The sequence below is a fragment of the Mustelus asterias genome, chromosome 13 (assembly GCF_964213995.1).
Source record: "Mustelus asterias chromosome 13, sMusAst1.hap1.1, whole genome shotgun sequence".
NCBI classification, from domain to species: Eukaryota; Metazoa; Chordata; class Chondrichthyes; order Carcharhiniformes; family Triakidae; genus Mustelus; species Mustelus asterias.
Window position 1 is genome coordinate 22,156,452 of NC_135813.1, and position 10,994 is coordinate 22,167,445.

Here is a 10,994-nt window from a genome sequence, read left to right on the forward strand (position 1 = left end):
CCCAAGCACAGAATTCCAATATATAATTCATGTTGTATAGAAATCCTGACCCAAGCTTAGTGTTTCTCAGTGATGAGTTATGCAATGGCCATTTCTTCATTAAGGATAGTGCGGGGTGAGGAGAGATTTCCTCTCCTCTTTCTGTCGGGCGGGATTGACAAGAGGAGCAGAAAATCATGCGCAATGTCCAAATCGTGTTTCATGCTGATGCAAAAGGGTGACGCGATAGTCTCCACCCCGCCACCAGTGATATAAAAGGATTCCTGACATTAAACATTGGGAAAATAATTTCCGTACATATACGTTCATTATCAGGCCTCTACATCTTTCGGACTGTGGGAGGAAACCCACGCAGACACGGGGAGAATGTGCAGACTCCACACAGACAGTGGCCCAAGCTGAGAATTGAACCCAGGTCCCTGGCGCTGTGAGGCAGCAGTGCCAACCACTGTGCCAATTTGATCAAGGTTTCAAACTATGAAGGGGGACTGATAGGCCAGATGAAGATAAACTATTTCTACTGATTGGGGCATCTAGGACTAGGGGATATTACCGAAGAATTAGAGGCAGGCCTTTCAGGAAGAAAGTCCGAAAACAATCCTGTGGGAAACGTGCGGCAGAAGTTTGGAACTCTCTTCTGCCAATGTCAACTCTTAATTTTAAACGCGAGATTGATCATTTTTTATTATGGGATATTGGGCAAAAGCAGGTGGATGAGTTTGGTCATAGGTCAGCCATGATCCCACTGAATGGTTGAACTGGTTTGAGGGACTGACTGGATTATTCCTGACCCTATCTGAAGTAATACATGACCCAAGGATTGGGACAACTTGCGGTTTCCATAAAAATCCATGGATTAGCGAATCAGTTCAAAAATTGTAACAGTTTGTTCTCCATTTCTACATACAGTAGTATATAAAATCAATTGAGAACTTTGATCGAGAATCACTAAATGATCTGAATTGCAAAACACTAATCCTAGCATGAAGCCAAACTATCTACCTCCACTGTTAGTGCTGTCAGTCCCGCACCTATCTCTGAACTAAACCTAAGTATCTGTTTATCTTCACCTATCTTTATAACTGCTCTTGTCTATCTAAGTGCATTCTGGTATTAATCTGTATCTGTGGGTATCTCCATATATCTTGCTTTGTCTGTGCGGGTGAAAGTGGTAATCCATTTTCGTAGAGCTCTGTATTGCTTATTGAATTATAAAAAATGCACAGCAGCACAGAGGAATCAATTTCCAGATTTTTCTTCTCTCTAATTCAAGTTGAGGTGGGGCTGTTATTTTCAGACTGTGATGGACTATTCCCACATCAGCTCAGCTCCCACAGGCAGGATTTACATTGATTTTCATTCAGCTCCCAGCACCAATATTTCTTTCTCTAAGTATAAAGCAGACAACCTTTACTCACCACCAGCACATAAATCAGCTCCACTTGAGTGGGGCGCTCTGTCCCACTAAGTCACTAACTGCAGTCCATTACATATGTTAAACAAGCATTTGGTCTTACTACATGAGGAGTGAATTTGAGGAAAGGCTTGATTGAAGATCAACGTTCTGTTAGCAGTAAGCTTGTGTATAACCTTCTTGAAGTCTGTGTTGTACAGCCTTGCAGCAACATTAAGCAAGAATACTTAGTACACAAATGGGAAGTCTCAGTAGTGTCTTTCCAACACAGACGGATACAATCAACTCAATCAATGGTTCTCTCAGTTTCTACACAATTTACACGTTAGGTTTTTCTATAGCACATTGCAGATCTTGTCTGAGATGAATTGATGGAATACAATAATAGGGGACGCTAAAATTGAACTGTTGTCCAGCTTTATTTCAATGTTGTATTACTTTTGTGCAAAATCTTTAACCAGCCGCCTTCTTTCACTGAGAAATAGATTGCATGTTTAAACCATCACTGGAAGAGATTGTGTTGGAGCAAACTGGGACAATGGCTGAAATTTTCTGACTGTGGGATTTTCCCATCCCGCTGCAGTGAACGGAGATTTGGCCGGCCGACGAATTCTCCGACCTCACTGCAGTGGGAGCGTGGCATGAACGGCCGGTAAGATTGCGCCCAATAAGTTCCAATAAGGACACAGGGGAATGTGGAGAAAGCCAAGAGATTTGACTTTGTTTAGCCGAGAGGGTCTCTTGGTTCAGTCAGGAATTAATGTGGCAATTCTAAAATTGTGCGCAGTTAACATTGTGTTCCATGTTAGCCTCTCAGTTGCGGTCCAGTGATAAAAGATGATGCAAGTCCAGCTTCTTCACAAACTCACTTTGTTCTTTTTTACAACTTCACATATACACACCCAAACCCCCAGTGCCACCTGTAACTCCTTTATATGTCCCGGTGAGTAATATTAAATAATCAACATACAAATTTGGTCTAAAGTGGAAGGATGCAGTTAACCCATTCCGAACATCCCACAGTCTAATCTTTCCAAATAAAAATCTGGAGAATACAAGTGATGCACAATTCTTTGTTCTTTACATTTTGTCCAATTAGATTCCTTGGGTTGGATTTTCTCCTTGAGTTAGGCCAGTGCCTCTTTCATCCCAGCGATTCTGGCATTTTATGTCAGAACACACATTAAACACAAGGACACAAGTATGAGCCCACATATCATAATGAGGTGTTTTAGCAATGCTGGGTACGAGAGCCATCAACCTATTCTCAGCATCCAGCATTTCTATGGAGAATGAAAGAGATTTAAGTTTGGAATTAATTCCCCATTCCTGAGATTGTTGTGAAAATTTGACCAGAAGTTCGTTCACCTCTTTACCTGGACCACCAACCATCCACACCCTAACCCGCACATCTTTGGACTATGGGAGGAAACCGGAGCACCCGGAGGAAGCCCACGCAGACACAGGGAGAACATGCAAACTCCACACAGACAGTGACCCAAGGCCGGAATTGAACCTGGGTCCCTGGTGCGGTGAGGCAGCAGTGCCACCCTGTTGCTGACAGGCTCATTTTATTACGATGGAAGCAGACTGAGCAGAAAACTGCAGCCGTGCCTGGTGATAGGAAAAGCAAGTGTCCGAGTGCAAAAAAGGTTCGTGTACAGCTAGTCCACGCACTGTTCTTTCCCTTTAAAACCTATGACCCAAATAAACCTGGTTTCTCTCGACCCCTGTTTTTGTTCAGGACAGGAGTTTGATTTCTAGCTTTTTCTGAGAAGTTGCAAATGAAGAATCAGCTGTCAGAACACGGAAAGGAATAGGTCATCCTTCTCCTCACCTCCTTCGCAAAGCAATTATTCTTGATCTTGGGAATCAGCCGTCACTGTAGGTGGGGGGGGTAGGGGGGGGGGGGGGGGGGTCTGCGAAAGGAAACCCTTAGCCCAAGTGTCAGGAATCTTTGATTAAAAAAATGTTTCTATCGTGATATAAATCCAACTTATCACTGTGACCGGGACGAAATACTGGAACTCAACGAAGTACCACTTGATCGTAGCAGTCCAGCAACGTTGGCTCCATATGAGTGAGTGGTGGTGCCATAGAGGACTGCACTGGAATCAGCTGGGGAAGCGGGGGTAAATGAAGCAATATTATTCAGCATTTGGGAAATTGAATGAGCCCCGCACTCTACCACACCCCAGCAGAACGGAAATGAAACGAAGGAAGCCTTTGAGGCTCCAAACCCCCAAGGTATGAATCACAAAAAGTTAGCATGCTTGTACAGCAGTAATTAGGAAGGCAAATGGAATGCTGGCCCTTGTTGAAGGAGGATGGAATAGAAAGGTCGGCTAGTCTTGCTACAGCTACACAGGGTGTTGATGAGATCACACCTAGAGTGCTGTGTTTTAGTTTCTCTACTTAAGACAGAATAAACTTGCATCGGAGGCAATTCAGAGAAGGTTCACTGGGTTGAATCCTGGCATGAAGGGACTGTCATATGAAGAAATGTTGAATGGGTTGGATCTATATTTATTGGAGTTTGGAAGAATGGCAGGTGATATTATTGAGATATAAGATTTGGAGGGGGCTTGACATGGTAGATTCTGAGAGGTCGTTTACCCTTGTGGAGGAATCTTGAACTCGGGGGCACAGTTTCAGAATAAGGGGTCTCCCACTTCAGCTGGAGTTGAGGAAGAATCTTTTCTCTCAGAGGGTCCTGAATCTTTGGAATTCTCTACCTTAGGTGGGTAAGGCCGAGTTATTCAGAGCTTTGATCTCCAAGGAAGTAAAGGGTTATGAGGGACAGGCACTAAAGTGGATCCGAGGCCACAATCAGATCAGCCATGATCTTTATTGGGTCAGAATGGCCTACTCCTGTTCTCATTGTCTTATAAAGAGAATATGACGACCGCTTTCCAATATTACGACTAACAGGGAGGGATTCTCTGCCCTTCCGATCCCGCCAATGGCAACCCCTGCAATGGGTTCCCACGCGGCGGAGGGGGAGGACCATACAAAACCTCATAGACATCGGCAGGACCGGAAAATCCTGCTGCTGGCCAATGGTGGGCCGCCTCCACCGCTGGAAAACACTCTGCGAGGAGGCTGGAAAATCCCACCCATGGTCTCTTTAAGCATTCCACTGATGCCTCCTGACCTACATCACCGATGCTTTGTGGGCAGGTAGCATGATTAACTCAGAAATTATGGTGAATATTCTGCCGCTGGTTGACTCCTATTCTAATATTTTAATGAGGCCCCTACCTATTTTTGGAAGAGCGCTGACCATCTAATCCAGGGCTACCCAAAATTTGGAATTGCTGTCCTCCAATGATAAACCTTTACTTCCCGATTCGCTTCCATTCCATCTACTAACACAAATGAGGCGGCAGCAAGACAAAATGTGTCTAGAAACCAGACTAGGCCATTCAGCCTCTCAAGCTTATTAGTTAGATTGTGGCTGATCCGTAATTTAGTTTGGCCTACCTGCATTGGTTCTGTAACCCCTAAATACACCTTGCCTAAGAAAACTCTACCAATTTTCAAATTTCAATTTACCGACCTCAACAGAGTTTTTGGGGGTCGGGTGTGTTTCTAATTTCTACGGTCCTTTGTGTGAAGGAATATTTTCTAAAATATCCCCTGGAACAGTTGAGATCTGATTTTGAGATGATGGGCGAGATTTTATGGCCTTGCTCGTCCCGAAACCCTAAAATCCCACCCGAGGTCAACGGATCTCTCCGTGGTCCGCCCCTCTCCCGCTCTGATTCCCGTGGCGGGCGGGCTGGTAAAATTCAGGCCAATGTCTCCCAGTTTGGGCTGCTCCATTAGAGCAAGAGGAAAATCATTCCTCTCTTTCTCTTTCCGATCAAATCCTTTAATCATCTGAAATACCGCAATTAGATTATCCCTTAATCTTCTACATTCAAAGGAATACCAGCCAACTCTATGCACTCTTGTCCTCGTGATTTAACTTCTTTAGCCCAAACTGACATTTCCCCAAAATTAACAAAACAACTGAACCTCAACTAAAAGCCTAATCTCAGAATTGCTCATTTCCATTTTTAAAAAATTGGCAGCCTCCTGTCATGAGTTAGACTCTCTTCCACCTTCTTCCATCAGGAAAAAGATACAAAAATCTGATATTGCGTACCACCCGACTCAAGAACAGCTTCTTCCCTGCTGCCATCAGACCTTTGAATGGACCTACCTCGCATTAAGTTGATCTTTCTCTACACCCTAGCTTTGACTGTAACACTACATTCTGCACTCTCTCCTTTCCTTCTCCCTTGTATACTTAATGAACGGTATGACTTGTCTGTATAGTGCGCAAGAAACAATACTTTTCACTGTATACCAATATATGTGACAATAATAAATCAAACCAAAATCAAATTAACATCACATCTGAGGACAGTTTTGCCTCTTGGATTTCCTTCTGCTGGTGCTGTGTTGGTACAAGTTTCCAACCTTAGCTTCCATGCCTCATTTACTGCAGGCAATCATTTATTCAGACCTTTCAATAATTATCACAGAGAAGATGGAGCATTAGTGCTTTTGTCTGGTCTGGATTAGAATCAAAAACTGAAGACTGAAGGGATTCAACAACACTCTGCGCCAAGCAATCTTCCCAGTTAAACCACACAATTACTGCTTTGAATTATCTAACGTTTCAGTGAAAAGATGAAGAAACACCAGCCATCTTACCTCATACAATAAACAGCCCAGTGACCAGATATCTGATTTGAAGTTGTAACCGTTTTCATGTATTCTCTCTGGGGACATATAGTATGGTGTTCCAACTGTAATGTTAAAAAAAATCACAGAACATTATGGCTCTCATTTTATTAGCAATAAATTCAACACTGTACAGAACAAAATGTATCAAACAGTGATGAGAAATGTTCTATGGGGATTAATTTAACCCATTGCAAACTGTCATGTTTCGGATGTACATGTTGAAAGGTTTGCATTATAGGATATCAGCCATCCTGGGACAACGAGAGAAGCTCATCTCGCTATCAGTTATTTCCAGTTTTTGAAGATGGTTACCAGTTACGTGGAAGATGTACTCCGATCTTCACATTCTTGGAAATATGCCACATAGTTTTCACAAAAAGAGATCCCATGCTGAATTTAATGATGACAAAATCCTATATGCATTAAATCAACGCTGTTCGTTTGTAATACCCTATCAGGCTTGCCTGATGAGACGCTTACAGTAAATAACTGTGGCTTTACTGAGAATTAGAGTAAATATTAGCACATAAAGAAATCCTCCCCATCGCTCTCCTACCACCCTCCCTACCCTCTCTCGCTGCAGACAAAATCTTGCTGCCCCGTAGATGGAGCAAACAAAAATTCCTTGGCATTAAATACATTTGCAGAAAATCTTGATGTGGATTTTGGCAGAAGATTGAAAATTAATCAAGGAATATCTAGTTAATAAGCATCAGGAAGCAATATCGGACAGTGTTACAATAAGAATTTTCTTTGATGGTTCCTTGCACCTTTAACCAATACCAGAAGATTAAAACAAATGACCAAAGTGTAAACGCGAAATCAAAGCCGCCATAGCCCCAGAGGACCATAGGCTGCTCTCCCCTTTGAGAGCTGGCTGGTGGTGATTTAAACTGAGGATCACCACGCCTCGGGTGAGGGGCAAGGTTGAGAAGGGGGGGCCTTCATGAATAACCTCTGCCGGTAAAGTACAAGTCTGCTCAAAAACAGAAAATGCTGGAAAATCTCAGCGGGTCTGACAGCATCCGTGGAGAGAGAAAATAGACTTTAACTGGGGGTGATTTTTTGGCTGTTCACGCTTCGCCGATGCGACAAGCGAGGACAGAGAATTTGGTGCTCAGCCAAATCTCCGTTCACTGCAGCGGGAGCAGAAAATGCCACCGGCGTGAACGGCTGCAAGATTCCGGCCAACATTTTGAGTCCATATAACTCTTCTTCAGAGCGCTACTATTGGCTGCTATCTCTGCGCATTCCATCCTTGTTTTACTGGTAGTATTATTCACTGAGAAGTATATGCTTTGCTCATAACCGCAATCAATTTTCTTTTGTAGTAAAAATGTTAATCTTAGCCTTGGAAGTTCAGCACAATTGAGCCAGCATGAGACAGCTCCTGAATTGATCCCGTGCAGTCACTGCGTACGGCTGCTTAATACGTTCATTTGAAATATTTCTATTTTTCATGGAGGAGTTAACTGTCATAGTTTAAAGGGATTATTACTTTCACTAAAATAACAGAATGAGGAATTTCAGGCATTTGCATCCTATTACCCCACAAAGCAGTTTCAAGGCTGAAGTCTGTGACTTGGGCTGCAAACATCTTTGCTGGGCTACCTAATTTGATGTTTAGATAGCCCACTTGGCCAACAATAGAGAAACAGAACTTCTCCTTTTACAGAACAACACCCAGTGGGTTAGCCCAGTAAAACTGACCACTGCCTTCTTTCCATTTCCCTTGATATGATCCAAAAAGCTTAATAATGGCACCTCATACAGTGAAACATGTCACTCTAGGAACAGAAGAATCAATCACCATTTGAATTTAGCCACTTCTATCCATACCGGTGAACCAAAAAGCTCATGGGAGAAGTATTGCGTGTGGACTAAACCAGTACATCAGAGCGGATCAGTGAAGATTGTGCGGTCATCAAAGAAAGTAGCTGAGAAAAGATTGGAACAGTACAGTCGTCTGTTGCACTGCGAGAGGGAAAATGTGGTGAGGTGAGCGATGGAGATGGGACTGCCAGAAGGAAAAGAGGAAGGCTTTAGACCAGATGGAAGGTGTTGGTAGCGAGAGACTTCAACGCAGCGCGATTGGCAGAAGAATGGATGATTGACAGGGGGGACAGGGAGAAGGGTGATCAACTGGCATTGCGGCAAATCCAAATAAACTGGGAGAAGCTGAACAAGAAAGAATGTATATTTGACTGAACTGCATATCTGATAAACTGCAAATCTGTTTGAGTTTCTAAATCTGAATTCTGAGATTGTATTTCTTTTAATTCTGTGAATTAATGGCTGGTAGAAGGCAATTTAAAAAAAAACAAATCTACCAGCAGAGGGAAAGTGGCAGTTCGTTTGAGCTTTTTCAATTTGTGAAAATAATCTTCTTAGCCTGGTGGCCCAGCAGGATAACAAGTTTCCAGGGGTTTAGGTCATATATGCTGGAGGTATCTCCTAGGACGCGCACAGCAGCAGTTTGAGATACTGTATCTGCATTTAAACAGCGCTGGATGCTACTGCACTAGAAAATAGTCATCCTTTCCGACAGGCGCAATGACCAAGGTGCAATAGGAATGCATAAAGGGAGCTGTGCTTTGAATGTTCCTTTAGTATGAAAAGCAAATTGCAATGGGTACGAAGTAAGCACCTAGTAGATTACTGTAGCGATTGCAAACTGCACAAAACAACTTGGCAAAGCACATTTTATAATAACAAAGGTGACACATGCAATTAGCAAGAATGATAATTACTTACGCAAAATATCAACAAATTTGCAAGATAAAAATGGGCAATTGTGAAATATGCAATTAAATGGGTTGGTTTGAATGTACAGGAATAATAAAGAGGCAATACTTATTATTCTTGAATGAGAACGAGTTTCAGACCAGTCATTACATTATAATAATCACTTATCTGTCCATTGTCTACTTCACTGTGTGCCCTCTCGGTCTTTCTCTTTGTACAAGCCTCCCGTGCTTCCACACCATAGGATACCAGTTGCGATTTTGAACAAATGTACCAAACGGTATCAGAGATTGTTCATAGAACATAAAGCAGTACAGCACGGGAACAGGCCCTTCGGCCCACGATGTTGTGCTGAACATGATGCCAAATTAAACTAATCCCTTCTGCCTACCCTTGGTCAATATCCCTCTATCCTTGCATATTCATGTGCTTATCTAAAAGCACCTTAAACGCTCCTATTGTATCTGCCTGCAGCCCTGGCAGCGCGTTCCACTCACCTACCACTCTCTGTGTAAAAACCTGCCCCTCACATCTCCTTTGAACTTTTCCCCTCTCACCTTAAGTGCATGCCCCCTAGTATTAGACATTTCAACTCTGGGAAAATGATTGACTGTCTACCCTATCTCTGCCTCTCATAATTTTATAGACTTCTATCAGGTCTCCCCTCAGCCTCTGCCGCTCCAGAGAAAACAGCCCTAGTTTGTCCAGCCTCTCCTTATAACTCATAACCTCTAATCCAGGCAGCATCCTGGTAAACCTCACCTGCACCCCCTCCAAAGCCTCCACATCCTTCCTGTAATATGGCGACCAGAATTGAATGCAATATTCTAAGTGCGGCCTAACCAAAGTTTTATAAAGCTGTAACATGACATCCTGGCTCTTGTACTCAATGCCCCGATCAATAAAGGCAAGTATGCCATATGTCTTTTTTACCATCCTATCCACTTGTGTGGCCACTTTTGGGGAGCTATGGACCTGAACCCCAAGATCCCTCTTACTGTTACAAAGAGAGGGGAAGCGTTAATGCTGAGTGACCTCATTATATCCAGGATTCTTAATTGGAAAGAGATGTTAACCTCCCTCAGCCTAAACCAGGGATAGCAGCGAGATCACAGACGTAAGAGATAGTGGAGTTCCTCACAGCAATAGGGTTAATAACCATCAGTATTTTGTGCGTTAAGCTTAGAAGTAAAATGTTTTCCTATTCATAGTGAAAGGAATCTTCTGAGTTAAAACTTCCTGAGAAAAGCATCACCAGATATGAATATTCGGCTGCCAGCATTTGGAGAGAACGAAACAATAGCCAAACAAAGCAATTGTATCGGATGTATTGCTAAGGTAGCTTGTACCTTCCAATCAATATCATTTGATCGCCTGTAATCAATAATCTTCGGGCTGGTAACATTTAGGTTATGTGACATTATCAGAAAATGGACTATTATGGATGACCTCATGCTCTTGTCTAACAAATAGACAAAACCAAACCGATGGTCAGCTCTTCTGAGCGAACATTTATAAATTGGATATGGTCTCTTTTTTTTCAGATTCTTGGTTCATTGAATGAGAAACTCATAAAAATCTGTCTTTGAGATTGAAATGCCTGTTTCTCTCCTTCGTGTTACTACAGGCATGTTTGGTTGGCCAGAGGAAGCTTTGTTCAATTTGAAATTGTCGCCTCGAATAATCCCTGAAAATGGCCTCAGATCAAAGCGGTTTGACAGGGTTTATGATGTGGATGAGTGCGCCCCATGCCTTATTTGAGATTTGTGCATTAGGCCGTTCAAGTTTATAAAGTAGGTTTGCAGAGCAGCCGACGTCCACTTTTGAGTTCGTTGAAGGTACGGTTTTGTCGTACCCGGCGTTGTGCAGAGTCGCCGCTGTACGGCACAGGGTGCCTTCACTGTATGGACAGTTGTGCCTATATTTCGTGGAGAATTGTTAATTTTGAAATAAGTGTCCTAATAAAAGAATGACAAGCCACATTTCTTTCATGACCCGTCCAACATAATGTGGGGATCTCTGATAATGAGCTTGTTCTTGCAAAATGCACAAGACTTCCAACTTAATCATCTTGGGCTTACAAATGCACCACATTAGT

The 10,994-nt window shown here is 42.8% G+C and overlaps 1 protein-coding gene across 7 annotated transcripts in view; it reads right to left on the bottom strand.

Moving 5' to 3' along the window:
- Nucleotides 1–10,994, bottom strand: part of LOC144502502 (serine/threonine-protein kinase Nek6-like) — a 288,580-nt gene that overhangs the window by 44,820 nt on the left and 232,766 nt on the right. For all 7 annotated transcript variants that reach the window (XM_078226514.1, XM_078226509.1, XM_078226508.1 and 4 more), the window contains exon 8: nucleotides 6,119–6,213. In XM_078226514.1, the coding sequence (XP_078082640.1) occupies nucleotides 6,119–6,213 (95 nt within the window). The remainder of the gene's footprint in view (nucleotides 1–6,118; nucleotides 6,214–10,994) is intronic.